This window comes from Salmo salar, chromosome 29, assembly GCF_965601325.2.
Source record: "Salmo salar chromosome 29, fSalSal1, whole genome shotgun sequence".
In the NCBI taxonomy this organism is placed as follows: Eukaryota; Metazoa; Chordata; class Actinopteri; order Salmoniformes; family Salmonidae; genus Salmo; species Salmo salar.
In genome coordinates, this window is record NC_138319.1 from 32,389,791 (window position 1) to 32,408,254 (window position 18,464).

General features: G+C 43.7%; 1 protein-coding gene across 2 annotated transcripts in view; it reads left to right on the forward strand.

The window, feature by feature from the left end:
- The window catches only part of LOC106590587 (E3 ubiquitin-protein ligase MARCHF6), a 42,219-nt gene that overhangs the window by 5,214 nt on the left and 18,541 nt on the right, over window positions 1-18,464 (forward strand). The window contains exons 10-19 of one of the 2 annotated variants that reach the window (XM_045710984.2): window positions 1,749-1,800; window positions 1,925-1,983; window positions 2,181-2,261; window positions 2,380-2,448; window positions 2,659-2,733; window positions 2,877-3,011; window positions 5,018-5,137; window positions 9,259-9,359; window positions 13,029-13,166; window positions 17,313-17,526. In XM_045710984.2, the coding sequence (XP_045566940.1) occupies window positions 1,749-1,800; window positions 1,925-1,983; window positions 2,181-2,261; window positions 2,380-2,448; window positions 2,659-2,733; window positions 2,877-3,011; window positions 5,018-5,137; window positions 9,259-9,359; window positions 13,029-13,166; window positions 17,313-17,526 (1,044 nt within the window). The remainder of the gene's footprint in view (window positions 1-1,748; window positions 1,801-1,924; window positions 1,984-2,180; window positions 2,262-2,379; window positions 2,449-2,658; window positions 2,734-2,876; window positions 3,012-5,017; window positions 5,138-9,258; window positions 9,360-13,028; window positions 13,167-17,312; window positions 17,527-18,464) is intronic. The other variant, XM_045710986.2, reaches the window with a different exon arrangement.

The window sequence follows — 18,464 nt, forward strand, 5'->3', positions numbered from 1 at the left end:
ATGGAGTAGTATTAACACGCAGTATGGAGTAGTATTAACACGCAGTATGGAGTAGTATTAACACGCAGTATGGAGTAGTATTAACACGCAGAATGGAGTAGTATTAACACGCAGAATGGAGTAGTATTAACACGCAGAATGGAGTAGTATTAACACGCAGAATGGAGTAGTATTAACACGCAGAATGGAGTAGTATTAACACGCAGAATGGAGTAGTATTAACACGCAGAATGGAGTAGTATTAACACGCAGAAGGGCGTAGTATTTATACACCTAGTGTGGCGTAATGTTTATACATCTAGTATGGGGTAGTATTTATACATCTAGTATGGGGTAGTATTTATACATCTAGTATGGGGTAGTATTTATACATCTAGTGTGGCGTAGTATTTATACACATAGTATTTATACACTTAGTATGGGGTAGTATTTATTCACTTAGTACGGGGTAGTATTTATACACCTAATTTAGAGTTGTATTTATACACCTTGTGTGGCATTGAATATATACACTTAGGGTGGGGTAGTATTTCTACATCTAGTATGGGGTAGTATTTATACATCTAGTGTGGGGTAGTATTTATACATCTAGTGTATAAATACTAAGTGTATTTATACACTTAGTATGGGGTAGTATTTATACACTTAGTATGGGGTAGTATTTATACACTTAGTATGGGGTAGTATTTCTACATCTAGTATGGGGTAGTATTTCTACATCTAGTATGGGGTAGTATTTATACATCTAGTGTGGGGTAGTATTTATACATCTAGTGTATAAATACTAAGTGTATTTATACACTTAGTATGGGGTAGTATTTATACACTTAGTATGGGGTAGTATTTATACACTTAGTATGGGGTAGTATTTATACACTTTGTGGCGTAGTATTTATACACTTAGTACGGGGTAGTATTTATACACTTATTACAGGGTAGTATTTAAACACTTAGTACGGGGTAGTATTTATACACTTAGTACGGGGTAGTATTTATACACTTAGTACGGGGTAATATTTATACACTTACTACGGGGTAGTATTTATACACTTTTCATGGGGTCGTATTTATACACGTATTACGGGGTAGTATTTATACACGTATTACGGGGTAGTATTTATACACTTAGTACGGGGTAGTATTTATACACTTATTACGGGGTAGTATTTATACACTTAGTACGGGGTAGTATTTATACACTTATTACGGGGTAGTATTTATGCACTTAGTACGGGGTAGTATTTATACACTTAGTACGGGGTCGTATTTATACACTTAGTACGGGGTCGTATTTATACACTTAGTACGGGGTCGTATTTATACACTTAGTACGGGGTCGTATTTATACACTTAGTACGGGGTATTATTTATACACTTAGTACGGGGTATTATTTATACACTTAGTACGGGGTAGTATTTATACACTTAGTATGGGGTAGTATTTATGCACTTACTATGGGGTAGTATTTGTACTCTTAGCGTCGGGTTGTATTTATACACTTAGTATGGAGTATTATTTATACACTAGTATTGCTTAGTATTTATTCCCTTAGTATGGGGTTGTATTTATACACTAGTATAGGGTAGTATTTATGCACTTTGTATGGTGTAGTATTCATACACTTTGTATGGTGTAGTATTTATACACTTAGTACGGGGTAGTATTGCAATGAAGGGGATGTCTGTTCTATAAGCAGTAGCACTAGGAAGTAGTGAGGTGACGTTTTGCTTTGTGTGTCGTCTTACAGGAGCATGTGTTCTGGGTTGTGTCTCTGAACACTCTCTTCATCCTGGTCTTCGGTGAGTACACAAATTAACACTAACTCTCCCTAAAGTAGTACCCTTGTTAAAATGATCTAGCCAGGTATGGTGGTAGGGCTCAGTAGAAAGCTGTGAGGTTTGATGCATCACTGTTCTCTTCCAGCATTCTGTCCATACCACATTGGTCACTTCTCTGTCATGGGCCTTGGCTTTGAGGAATATGTAAGAAACATTCTCTAATACATTGCTCCTGACTCTGTGCAAAACATAATGTTATACACTACAAATATATTGTATTATCAAAGATGACTGCATTATTTAATCGATATAGTCAAGACTAGTCTTTACTTTCTGCATTCAACAAAGTTGGCCTCACCAACAAAGCAAATATGGTTGAATGCTCTTGTCTTGTCCTCTAGGTCCAAGCCTCCCAATTCGAGGGCCTGATCACAACCATCGTAGGGTACATCCTGCTGGCCATGACGCTCATCCTCTGTCACGTATCCTTCCGCCTACTGACCGGGATCCCTTCCTGTGACCATGCAATGTTTCCATGGAGACCTTTCCACTGTTTTTGTGTACAAAAGTGTGTGTTTGTCCTTAACTTGTGTCTCTCAGGGGTTCGCTGCTCTGGTCAGGTTCCAGCGGTCCCGCCGTCTACTAGGGGTCTGCTACATCGTTGTCAAGGTAACATTTCGGTTTTAAATCTAGGCTTTTCATATTACTTTAAACCCGAAGAACGACTTTGACTATAACATTAAATCTAAATGAATGACGGAAGGTCAACTTTTTTTAAATGTAAATCTCCCATTGATATCAATGCATGAGTTTCCCCTGGGTCTTCATAGTCCCTGAGGTCATGTGTCTGTCCATGGTGTTTAACGTGGTGTGTTCCAGGTCTCACTGCTTGTTGTCGTGGAGATAGGAGTTTTCCCCCTCATCTGTGGCTGGTGGCTCGACATCTGCTCTTTAGTACGTACAGACGTTTATTTCTATCCCTCTTTCTCTCTCTCCCCCTCTTCTCTTCCAACCTTGCTCTCCATTTCCCCCCACCCTACCCCTGTCTTTTTTCTTTTCTTTAACCGTTCCCACCTTTTCTTCCGTCCGTTCTGCAGGAGATGTTTGATGCGTCTCTGAAGGACAGAGAGCTGAGTTTTAAGTCTGCACCAGGCACCACCATGTTCCTGCACTGGCTGGTGGGAATGGTCTACGTCTTCTACTTCGCATCCTTCATCCTCCTACTGAGAGAGGTAGGATCACATTTAGGCTGAGACACAAATGGCACCCTATTCCCTTTATAGTGCACTACTTTTAACCAGAGACCTATGGGCCCTGGTCAAAAGTAGTGTACTATATAGGGAATAGGGTGCCATTTGGGATGTAGAGTTAATGTACTGCACTATATGATGTGTAATTTGGGACATGTTCTATAACCAGGTTTCCATACAGCTAATTCATGCGAGTGAATTAACAGATGCATTAGAAAAGACGGGATCGAGCTGATGGAAACAGGAAATGCGGGGGAATTAACAGATGCATTAGAAAAGACGGGACCGAGCTGATGGAAACAGGAAATGCGGGTGAATTAACAGATGCATTAGAAAAGACGGGACCGAGCTGATGGAAACAGGAAATGCGGGGGAATTAACAGATGCATTAGAAAAGACGGGACCGAGCTGATGGAAACAGGAAATGCGGGTGAATTAACAGATGCATTAGAAAAGACGGGACCGAGCTGATGGAAACGGGAAATGTCGGTACAATTTCATAAATGTCGACAGACAATTTGTTTGTTCGGTATGGTGGGATCTTTTTGTGTCTGTCAAATTAATGATGTGAGAAATGGCGTTAACTGCTTTATTCGCAAATATTGATAAAATAACCATCATATTGAAATAAACATGGAGTCACGTGATAATACAATACATGGCCAAAAACGTCCGTGTATTTGTCCATCGGGGTGTGTGTGTTCTTCTTTAGCTAGTAGCTTATTTGGTCTTTAAAGAAGGAATATACCGTAGAAGGTATTTGCTGTTGAATTTTTAACAAAAAGTTCCACTGAACAAAAATATAAACGCAAGATGTAAAGTGAAAACTTGTTCCAAGGATCAAGCAAAGCTCATTTTCCAGTTGAGTTTATTCAAGCAATTGCAAGGAAGTTCTCTCTCTGGATATACCGGGGAGGAACTTGATTATTTACATGTTAGTCTTTATATACTGTATATACACACACAAAAAGTATGTGCACACCCCTTCAAATTAGTGGATTCAGCTATTTCAGCCACATCTGTTGCTGACAGGTGTATAAAATCGAGCGCACCACCATGCAATCTCCATAGACAAATATTGGCAGTAGAATGGCCTTACTGAACAGCTCAGTGACTTTCAACGTGGCTAGTAACATTTCTGCCTTACTAGAGCTGCCCCGGTCAACTGTAAGTTCTGTTATTGTGAAGTGGAAACATCTAGGAGCAACAACGGCTCAGCCTCGAAGTGGTAGGCCACACAAGCTCACAGAACGGGAGTGCTGAAGCGTGCAGGCCTAATCGTCCAACATCAGTGCCCATCCTCACTAATGCTCTTGTGGTTGAATGGAAGCAAGTCCAGGCAGCAATTTTCCAACATCTAGTAGAAAGCCTTCCCAGAAGAGTGGAGGCTGTTGTAGCAGGAAAGGGGGGACCAACTCCATATTAATGCCCATAATTTTGGAATGAGATGTTGGATGAGGTGTCCACATATTATTGGCCATGTAGTGTATGTTGTGTGGTCCTCCCACTACAACTCGGGAAAGCATGTAGTTTATTCGTTTACAGGTAAAATGTTATGATGAACTTCACAATGTGGTGAAAGTGCACAGCGATGAGCATTGATGCTCCTTTCCAATAAATACTGAGTGTCTTATTCTGGTGACGTGATGATGCTTCTCCAGCCTATCTGCACAGTATCCGTGAGCTGTTGGCTAGAGCGCACGTGCCACAAACCTTCGCTATTTAACACAACAGTTTTGTTTGAAATGCGATGGAAACACATTCAACTTTAGGCTTTTATTCGGTACATGAAAATGTATGCGAAAAACTAACTTATACGTCATCACGCACTGCTTAATATCCGGAAAATGTGCATACTTTCTTTATGCGGATTTTAGAATATTCACTTAAATCTGTTACCAATTGAATGGAAACGTAGCTATTGACTGGTTTGTCGTAGTGTACTGTTGATTAATTCCTGACTATAGTGTGGTGCTGTTTTGGATCAGGTGCTGAGGCCTGGGGTCCTGTGGTTTCTGAGAAACCTAAACGATCCAGACTTCAACCCAGTCCAGGAAATGATCCACCTACCCATCTACAGACACCTCCGCAGGTTCATCCTGTCTGTGGTACGTACATCTACAGACACCTCCGCAGGTTCATCCTGTCTGTGGTACGTACATCTACAGACACCTCCGCAGGTTCATCCTGTCTGTGGTACGTACATCTACAGACACCTCCGCAGGTTCATCCTGTCTGTGGTACGTACATCTACAGACACCTCCGCAGGTTCATCCTGTCTGTGGTACGTACATCTACAGACACCTCCGCAGGTTCATCCTGTCTGTGGTATGTACATCTACAGACACCTCCGCAGGTTCATCCTGTCTGTGGTATGTACATCTACAGACACCTCCGCAGGTTCATCCTGTCTGTGGTACGTACATCTACAGACACCTCCGCAGGTTCATCCTGTCTGTGGTATGTACATCTACAGACACCTCCGCAGGTTCATCCTGTCTGTGGTACGTACATCTACAGACACCTCCGCAGGTTCATCCTGTCTGTGGTACGTACATCTACAGACACCTCCGCAGGTTCATCCTGTCTGTGGTACGTACATCTACAGACACCTCCGCAGGTTCATCCTGTCTGTGGTACGTACATCTACAGACACCTCCGCAGGTTCATCCTGTCTGTGGTAAGTACAGTACATTCGGAAAGTATTCAGACCCCTTGACTTTTTCCACATTTTGTTACGTTACAGCCTTATTCTAAAATGGATTAAATAAATAAAAAGGAATCTACAGATAATACCCCATAATAATTTTTAACTACAATATGACATTTACATAAGTATTCAGACCCTTTACTCAGTACTTTGTTGAAGCACCTTTGGCAGCGATCACATCCTCGAGTCTTCTCGGGTATGACGCTACAAGCTTGGCACACCTGTATTTGGGGAGTTTCTCCCATTCTTCTCTGCAGATCCTCTCAAGCTCTGTCAGGTTGGATGGGGTGCGTCGCTGCACAGCTATTTTCAGGTCTCTCCAGAGATGTTCAATCGGGTTCAAGTCCGGGCTCTTGCTGGGCCACTCAAGGACTTTCAGAGACTTGTCCCGAAGCAACTCCTGCGTTGTCTTGGCTGTGTGCTTACTGTCGTTGTCCTGTTGGAAGGAGAACCTTCGCCCCAGTCTGAGGTCCTGAGTGCTCTGGAGCAGGTTTTCATCAAGGATCTCTCTGTACTTTCCCTTGATCCTGACTAGTCTCCCAGTCCCCTCCACTGAAAAACATCCCCACACCATGATGCTGCCACCACCATGCTTCATCGTAGGTATGGTGCCAGGTTTCCTCCGGACGGGATGCTTGGCATTCAGGCCAAAGAGTTCAATTTTGGTTTCATCAGACCAGAGAATCTTGTTTCTCATGGTCTGAGAGTCCTTTAGGTGCCTTTTGGCAAACTCCAAGCGGGCTGTCATGTGCCTTTTACTGAGGAGTTGCTTCCTTACGTCTGGCCACTCTTCCATAATTGGTGGAGTGCTGCAGAGATGGTTGTCGTTCTGGAAGATTCTCCCATCTTCACAGAGGAACTCTAGAGCTCTGTGAATCTGACGATTGGGTTCTTTGTCACCTCCCTGACCAAGGCCCTTCTCCCCCGATTGCTCAGTTTGGCTGGGCGGCCAGCTCTAGGAAGAGTCTTGGTGGTTCCAAACTTTTTCCATTCAATGATTGATGGAGGCCACTGAGTTCTTGGGGACCTTCAATGCTGCAGAAATGTTTTGGTACCCTTCCCCAGATCTGTGCCTCAACACAATCCTGTCTTGGAGCTCTATAAACAATTCCTTCGACCTCATGGCTTGGTTTGTGCTCTGCATGACATGCATTGTCAACTGTGGGACCTTATGTAGACAGGTGTGTGCCTTTCCAAATCATGTCCAATCAATTGAATTTACCACAGGTTGACTCCAATCAAGTTGTAGAAACATCTCAAGGATGCTCAATGGAAACAGGATGCACCTGAGCTCATAGCAAAGGGTCTGAATACTTGTAAAATGTTTTTTAGTTTTTATACATTTGCAAAGATTTTTATTTAACCCATTTTGGAAAAATGCTGTAATGTAACAAAATGTGGAAAAAGTTAAGGGGTCCAAATGCACTGTACAGTGAGGGCAAAAAAGTATTTCATCCCCTGCTGATTTTGAACGTTTGCCCACTGACAAAGAAATGATCAGTCTATAATTTTAATGGTAGGTTTATTTGAACAGTGAGAGACAGAATAACAACAAAAAAATCCAGAAAAACGCGTCAAAAATGTTATAAATTGATTTGGATTTGAATGAGGGAAAGCTTGAAACCAGTTGTCTGTTTCTCTCATGTTCTATTGATTTTCATTGTCCAGTAGCCAAAGGAACAATCCTAGTCATATTAGCAACCAATGCTAGTTGTTGCATCTTTAGATCTCCTCTTTCTACATTTCTAACCACTAGGCTACCTGCTGCCACATAAAACTGCACAAAATGTGTTTTCCGCTAATTGCATTATGGAGCGAAAATTCGTGCATAGCTTACTGCCTTGTGTGCATTGCCACACTTATAATGTGAAGAAATAATAGCTTATCAACATTTATGCTAAACGTTCTGATCTGTTGCATGAGCTTTTTTACGTTTTGGGGTGTAGCCTAGGACTACTGGTTGTCTGAATTATGGATCTATCGTCCCACAACTGTCCCAGCGTCTGTTTTGGAGCAGGATATTTCATTCTCGCACAGAACGATAAGCTGACCAATAGAACAGGTCAACTTTTCTACTATGGCGGATAGTAGATTGACATAGGCTAGGAATTTTGCTGTTCGTTACTTGTTGGATGAGGAAAAGTAAATGTGGCCAGTTATTCTAACATATGCAGCATGTGGGTTTCAAGTTTGGGGAAGCTGTTTCACCATAAAAATGCACCATTATAATAAACCATTTCATGCATCCTCCATTTGCAGACGTGTGTAAGATATCCTACTATTCATAATGTGATGAGTAGATTGGATAGTCATAATTTAGGACAATAATATAACTAAATCACAGCTGCAAAAATACTGTTGAATGCAGGGTGTAGTGACTTAGTGGGCCTAGGCTACATATCTTCTTTTGTACAGGAAAATGTTGGCCTTTTTAATAAACACATTTTATGCAATTCTGCTACACTTTATATGACTGGAGACATTAGCAGAATATTTTTTAATATGACAAATGACAGAGAAGCCTACTCTTCTGACAAACAGATCAATAAAGACAATGTTGTCTGATCTATATATTAGGCCTACGAGAAGAGGAGACACAAATTCAATATGACGTCCCATCTAACCTGGAGGAGGAAATGACTGTCCAAAACTGACCCAATGATAAAGACAGTGAATATGCACAGTCACTGGGGTTACGGCCCATGTTCTCCGCTGGTGCCAATAGGATAGGCTACTTTTCGCTCAATTAAGTTGATCATTTTGATTACTAAAAGACAGATTGGAGTCTTCTCTTTACAGCAATAGCCAATTGTTTTCCAAACTGTTTTTCCGCGATTTGTATTTTTAAATATTACGATATGCCTGTCTGGGTCTCTCTGCTTTTCACTGACAGTCGAAACTCATCACTCATCTTTTTGGTATTTACAGCTCTCTCTGCATAAATTGCAGGTCCTTCCGACTGTGGGCTATGCGATTTAAAACAATCTGCATATTATACAAGTTCATGATATTCTGTGGCCAAAACATGCTGTTTGGTGTAGTAGGTTATATAGATTTTTTCTTCTTCTTCTGTATAGACAGGAATAAGCTAATTAGGCTATATAATTTTGGCAATTGAATGAAATCTACTGTAAGGAAAGCTTCCCCAAGCCTTATGGATAAACCACCTGTATATTCTAACATCTTCAAATTGCTCAGCAGAATTCGGTAAGAATGACGCACGCCGTTTCATCCGACTGGCATGTTCTGTTAAGATGAATTACCATAAACTAAATGTGGTTTCAGTCATTCTGACAACCGTGGGTGGACGCCCTAATCAGCACACGCAAACAATGCATATGGGTCCTGTAAAGTTCTTAAATGTCCAGTAAATAAAAATGCTGCCTCCGCAGGTTCACCCTGTCTGTGGTCCGTCCATCTACAGACAGATTTGTTGGTAAAAAGTAGTCACATCCAGCTATGGTTCTGCTTTGATTGTGTGCTGATCATTAAAGGTGTATGATGTTTGTCCTCTCCTAGGTGGTGTTTGGCTCTATCGTTCTCCTGATGTTGTGGCTGCCCATCAGGATGATCAAGCTCCTCCTCCCTGCCTTCCTGCCCTACAACGTCATGCTTTACAGGTACACTCCTTCCTCCCCTACAACATCACGCTTTACAGGTACACTCCTTCCTGCCCTACAACGTCATGCTTTACAGGTACACTCCTTCCTCCCCTACAACATCACGCTTTACAGGTACACTCCTTCCTCCCCTACAACGTCACGCATTACAGGTACACTCCTTCCTCCCCTACAACGTCACGCTTTACAGGTACACTCCTTCCTATCCTACAATGTCACGCATTACAGGTACACTCCTTCCTCCCCTACAACGTCACGCATTACAGGTACACTCCTTCCTCCCCTACAACGTCACTCTTTACAGGTACACTCCTTCCTCCCCTACAACGTCACGCATTACAGGTACACTCCTTCCTCCCCTACAACGTCACGTATTACAGGTACACTCCTTCCTGTCCTACAACGTCACGCTTTACAGGTACACTCCTTCCTCCCCTACAACGTCACGCTTTACAGGTACACTCCTTCCTCCCCTACAACGTCATGCTTTACAGGTACACTCCTTCCTGTCCTACAATGTCACGCATTACAGGTACACTCCTTCCTCCCCTACAACGTCACGCATTACAGGTACACGCCTTCCTCCCCTACAACGTCACGCTTTACAGGTACACTCCTTCCTCCCCTACAACGTCACGCATTACAGGTACACTCCTTCCTCCCCTACAACGTCACGCATTACAGGTACACTCCTTCCTCCCCTACAACGTCACGTATTACAGGTACACTCCTTCCTGTCCTACAACGTCACACTTTACAGGTACACTCCTTCCTCCCCTACAACGTCACGCTTTACAGGTACACTCCTTCCTCCCCTACAACGTCACGCATTACAGGTACACTCCTTCCTCCCCTACAACGTCACGCATTACAGGTACACTCCTTCCTCCCCTACAACGTCACGCATTACAGGTACACTCCTTCCTCCCCTACAACGTCACGCATTACAGGTACACTCCTTCCTCCCCTACAACGTCACGCTTTACAGGTACACTCCTTCCTCCCCTACAACGTCACGCTTTACAGGTACACTCCTTCCTCCCCTACAACGTCACGCATTACAGGTACACTCCTTCCTCCCCTACAACGTCACGCTTTACAGGTACACTCCTTCCTCCCCTACAACGTCACGCTTTTCAGGTACACTCCTTCCTCCCCTACAACGTCACGCATTACTGGTACACTCCTTCCTGTCCTACAACATCACGCTTTACAGGTACACTCCTTCCTGCCCTACAACGTCACGCTTTACAGGTACACTCCTTCCTGTCCTACAACGTCACGCTTTACAGGTACACTCCTTCCTGTCCTACAACGTCACGCTTTACAGGTACACTCCTTCCTCCCCTACAACGTCACGCTTTACAGGTACACTCCTTCCTCCCCTACAACGTCACGCTTTACAGGTACACTCCTTCCTGTCCTACAACGTCACGCTTTACAGGTACACTCCTTCCTGTCCTACAACGTCACGCTTTACAGGTACACTCCTTCCTGTCCTACAACGTCACGCTTTACAGGTACACTCCTTCCTCCCCTACAACGTCACGCTTTACAGGTACACTCCTTCCTGTCCTACAACGTCACGCTTTACAGGTACACTCCTTCCTGTCCTACAACGTCACGCTTTACAGGTACACTCCTTCCTCCCCTACAACGTCACGCTTTACAGGTACACTCCTTCCTGTCCTACAACGTCACGCTTTACAGGTACACTCCTTCCTGTCCTACAACGTCACGCTTTACAGGTACACTCCTTCCTGTCCTACAACGTCACGCTTTACAGGTACACTCCTTCCTGTCCTACAACGTCACGCTTTACAGGTACACTCCTTCCACCCTTACAACGTCACGCTTTACAGGTACACTCCTTCCTCCCTTACAACGTCACGCTTTACAGGTACACTCCTTCCTGTCCTACAACGTCACGCTTTACAGGTACACTCCTTCCTGTCCTACAACGTCACGCTTTACAGGTACACTCCTTCCTGTCCTACAACGTCACGCTTTACAGGTACACTCCTTCCTGTTCTACAACGTCACGCTTTACAGGTACACTCCTTCCTGTCCTACAACGTCACGCTTTACAGGTACACTCCTTCCTCCCTTACAACGTCACGCTTTACAGGTACACTCCTTCCTGTCCTACAACGTCACGCTTTACAGGTACACTCCTTCCTCCCTTACAACATCACGCTTTACAGGTACACTCCTTCCTCCCTTACAACATCACGCTTTACAGGTACACTCCTTCCTCCCCTACAACGTCACGCTTTACAGGTACACTCCTTCCTGTCCTACAACATCACGCTTTACAGGTACACTCCTTCCTCCCCTACAACGTCACGCTTTACAGGTACACTCCTTCCTGTCCTACAACGTCACGCTTTACAGGTACACTCCTTCCTCCCCTACAACGTCACGCTTTACAGGTACACTCCTTCCTCCCTTACAACGTCACGCTTTACAGGTACACTCCTTCCTGTCCTACAACATCACTCTTTACAGGTACACTCCTTCCTCCCTTACAACATCACGCTTTACAGGTACACTCCTTCCTCCCCTACAACGTCACGCTTTACAGGTACGCTCCTTCCTGTCCTACAACGTCACGCTTTACAGGTACACTCCTTCCTCCCTTACAACATCACGCTTTACAGGTACACTCCTTCCTCCCCTACAACGTCACGCTTTACAGGTACACTCCTTCCTGTCCTACAACGTCACGCTTTACAGGTACACTCCTACCTGTCCTACAACGTCACGCTTTACAGGTACACTCCTTCCTCCCCTACAACGTCACGCTTTACAGGTACACTCCTTCTTGTCCTACACTGTCACGCTTTACAGGTACACTCACATGGCTCAACTGTGGCCAGCAATGTCACCAACCCTGGTCCTGGAGAGCTGCTGTGTGTGCAGGTTTTTGTTCCAGCCCAGCATCAAAATGCCTAGATATAGATGTATGCCCGGTAAGTGATATACCTTCACCCACCTCTCTCCCTCTCCCCCCTCCTCTATCCTCTCTTCCCCCCTCCTCTATCCTCTCTCCCCCCCTCCTCTATCCTCTCTCCCCCCTTCCTCTACCCTCTCTTCCCCCCTCCTCTATCCTCTCTTCCCCCCCTTCCTCTATCCTCTCTCCCCCCCTCCTCTACCCTCTCTCCCCCCCCTCCTCTACCCTCTCTCCCCCCCTCCTCTACCCTCTCTCCCCCCCTCCTCTACCCTCTCTCCCCCCCTCCTCTACCCTCTTTCCCCCCCTCCTCTACCCTCTCTCCCCCCCTCCTCTACCCTCTCTCCCCCCCTCCTCTACCCTCTCTCCCCCCCTCCTCTACCCTCTCTCCCCCCCTCCTCTACCCTCTCTCTCCCCTCTCTCCCCCCTCCGCTCTCCTCTCCCCCTCCTCTCTTCCTCTCTCCCCCCTCCTCTCTTCCTCTCTCCTCTCTCCCCCATCCTCTCTCCTCTCCTCTCTCCACCCTCCTCTCTCCTCTCTCCCCCCTCCTCTCTCCTCTCTCCTCTCTCCTCTCTCCCCCCTCCTCTCTCCTCTCCCCCCTCCTCTCTCCTCTCTCCCCCCTCCTCTCTCCTCTCTCCCCCCTCCTCTATCCTCTATCCTCTCTCCTCTCCCCCCTCCTCTCTCCTCTCCTCTCTCCTCTCCCCCCTCCTCTCTCCTCCAGTGATGCTCCAGTCAGTGAGTTGTCTCTGGAGCTGTTGCTACTGCAGGTGGTTTTGCCAGCTCTCCTGGAACAAGGTCACACACGCCAGTGGCTCAAAGGTTTGGTCAGGGCCTGGACCGTCAGCGCTGGATACCTATTGTGGGTCTATCCACGCTACACCTATACACACTATACGCTACACCTATACACACTATACGCTACACCTATACACACTATACACTATACCTATACACACTATACACTACACCTATACACACTATACACTACACCTATACACACTATACGCTACACCTATACACACTATACGCTACACCTATACACACTATACACTACACCTATTTACTATACCTATACACTACACTTATACACACTATACACTACACCTATACACACTATACACTACACCTATACACACTATACACTACACCTATACACACTATACACTACACCTATACACTACACCTATACACACTATACACTACACCTATTTACTATACCTATACACTACACTTATACACACTATACACTACACTATACACTACACCTATACACACTATACACTACACCTATACACTACACCTATACACACTATACACTACACCTATACACACTATACACTACACCTATACACTACACTTATACACACTATACACTACACCTATACACTACACCTATACACACTATACACTACACCTATACACACTATACACTACACCTATACACACTATACACTACACCTATTGACACTATACACTACACCTATACACTATATCTATACACACTATACACTATACCTTTACACTACACCTATACACTACACCTATACACACTATACACTACACCTATACACACTATACACTACACCTATACACACTATACACTATACCTATACACACTATACACTACACCTATACACTACACCTATACACTACACTATACCTATAAACACTATATACTACACCTATACACTACACCTATACACTACACCTATACACACTATACACTACACCTATACACTACACCTATACACACTATACCTATACACACTATACACTATACCTATACACACTATACACTACACCTATACACTACACCTATACACACTATACACTACGCCTATACACTACACCTATACACACTATACACTACACCTATACACACTATACACTACACCTATACACACTATACACTATACCTATACACCTATACACTACACCTATACACACTATACACTACACCTATACACACTATACACTACACCTATACACACTATACACTACACCTATACACACTATACACTATACACACTATACACTACACTATACCTATACACACTATACACTACACCTATACACACTATACCTATACACTACACCTATACACTACACCTATACACACTATACACTACACCTATACACTACACCTATACACACTATACACTACACCTATACACTACACCTATACACACTATACACCTATACACTACACCTATACACACTATACACTACACCTATACACACTATACACTAGACCTATACACACTATACACCTATACACTACACCTATACACACTATACACTACACCTATACACACTATACACTACACCTATACACACTATACACTACACCTATACACACTATACACTACACCTATACACTACACCTATACACACTATACCTACTACACACTATACACTATACCTATACACACTATACACTATACCTATACACACTATACACTACACCTATACACACTATACACTACACCTATACACTACACCTATACACACTATACACTACACCTATACACTACACCTATACACACTATACACTACACCTATACACACTATACACTACACCTATACACACTATACACTACACCTATACACACTATACACACTATACACTACACCTATACACTACACCTATACACTACACTATACCTATACACACTATACACTACACCTATACACACTATACACTACACCTATACACTACACCTATACACTACTATACACTATACCTATACACACTATACACTATACACTATACACACTATACACTATACCTATACACACTATACACCTATACACACTATACACTACACCTATACACACTATACACTACACCTATACACTACACCTATACACACTATACACTACACCTATACACACTATACACTACACCTATACACACTATACACCACCTATACACACTATACACTACACCTATACACACTATACACTACACCTATACACACTATACACTACACCTATACACTACACCTATACACACTATACACACTATACACTACTATACACTATACACTACACCTATACACTACACCTATACACACTATACACTACACCTATACACACTATACACTACACCTATACACACTATACACTATACACTACACTATACACTATACCTATACACACTATACACCTATACACACTATACACTACACCTATACACACTATACACTACACCTATACACTACACCTATACACACTATACACTACACCTATACACTATACCTATACACACTATACACTATACCCACTATACACTACACCTATACACTACACCTATACACACTATACACTACACACTATACACTACACCTATACACACTATACACTACACACTATACACTACACCTATACACTATACCTATACACACTATACACCTATACACACTATACACTACACCTATACACACTATACACTACACCTATACACACTATACACTATACCTATACACACTATACACTACACCTATACACTACACCTATACACTACACTATACCTATACACTATACACTACACCTATACACTACACCTATACACTACACCTATACACACTATACACTACACCTATACACTACACCTATACACACTATACCTATACACACTATACACTACACCTATACACACTATACACTACACCTATACACTACACCTATACACACTATACACTACACCTATACACTACACCTATACACACTATACACTACACCTATACACACTATACACTACACCTATACACACTATACACTACACCTATACACACTATACACTACACCTATACACACTATACACTACACCTATACACACTATACACTACACCTATACACACTATACACTACACCTATACACACTATACACTACACCTATACACACTATACACTATACACACTATACACTACACCTATACACACTATACACTACACCTACACTACACTATACCTATACACACTATACACTATACCTATACACACTATACACTACACACTATACACTACACTATACACTATACCTATACACACTATACCTACACCTATACACACTATACACTACACCTATACACACTATCACACTATACACTACACCTATACACTACACCTATACACACTATACACTACACCTATACACTACTATACACTATACCTATACACACTATACACTATACCTATACACACTATACACTACACCTATACACTATACACACTACACCTATACACACTATACACTATACCTATACACCTATACACTACACCTATACACACTATACACTACACCTATACACCTATACACACTATACACTATACCTATTTACACTATACACTACACCTATACACACTATACACTACACACTATACACTACACCTCTACACTACACCTATACACACTATACACTATACCTTATACACTATACCTATACACACTATACACTATACCTATACACACTATACACTACACACTATACACTACACCTTATACACTATACCTATACACCTATACACACTATACACTACACCTATACACTACACCTATACACACTATACACTACACCTATACACACTATACACTACACTATACCTATACACACTATACACTACACCTATACACTATACACACTACACCTATACACACTATACACTATACCTATTTACACTATACACTACACCTATGCACACTATACACTACACACTATACACTACACCTCTACACTACACCTATACACACTATACACTACACTTATACACTATACCTATACACACTATACACTACACCTATGCACACTATACACTACACACTATACACTACACCTCTACACTACACCTATACACACTATACACTACACTTATACACTATACCTATACACACACTCCCAAAGTGTTCTTTCATTGTAGCTACAGACCCGTAACATGAAGTATATATTTGTTAGGTCACTTTCTCTACCTTCTCCTTTTCACCTCCTCCTCTCCCCCCTTTCAGAGACCTCCACTCTTACCTGCTCGGAGAACAGGAAGACAATGATGCTAACCAGCCTGTCAACAACAACCCTGCTCCCGGTCACCATAACAACAACAACGCTAACCCCGCCCCTGCTGTGGGGGAGGGGCTTCATGCAGCCCATCAGGCCATACTACAGCAGGGAGGACCTATCGGTTTCCAACCCTACCACCGGCCCCTACGCTTCCCCTTCAGGGTCAGTTACACTACCACCGGCCCCTACGCTTCCCCTTCAGGGTCAGTTACACTACACACTACCACCGACCCCTACCCCTACGCTTCCCCTTCAGGGTCAGTCACACTACACACTACCACTGTCCCCTACGCTTCCCCTTCAGGGTCAGTTACACTACCACCGACCCCTACGCTTCCCCTTCAGGGTCAGTTACACTACCACCGACCCCTACGCTTCCCCTTCAGGGTCAGTTACACTACACACTACCACCGACCCCTACGCTTCCCCTTCAGGGTCAGTTACACTACCACCGACCCCTACGCTTCCCCTTCAGGGTCAGTTACACTACCACCGACCCCTACGCTTCCCCTTCAGGGTCAGTTACACTACCACCGACCCCTACGCTTCCCCTTCAGGGTCAGTTACACTACACACTACCACCGACCCCTACGCTTCCCCTTCAGGGTCAGTTACACTACACACTACCACCGACCCCTACGCTTCCCCTTCAGGGTCAGTTACACTACACACTACCACCGACCCCTACGCTTCCCCTTCAGGGTCAGTTACACTACACACTACCACCGACCCCTACGCTTCCCCTTCAGGGTCAGTTACACTACCACCGACCCCTACGCTTCCCCTTCAGGGTCAGTTACACTACCACCGACCCCTACGCTTCCCCTTCAGGGTCAGTTACACTACACACTACCACCGACCCCTACGCTTCCCCTTCAGGGTCAGTTACACTACCACCGGCCCCTACGCTTCCCCTTCAGGGTCAGTTACACTACACACTACCACCGACCCCTACGCTTCCCCTTCAGGGTCAGTTACACTACACACTACCACCGACCCCTACGCTTCCCCTTCAGGGTCAGTTACACTACCACCGACCCCTACGCTTCCCCTTCAGGGTCAGTTACACTACACACTACCACCGACCCCTACGCTTCCCC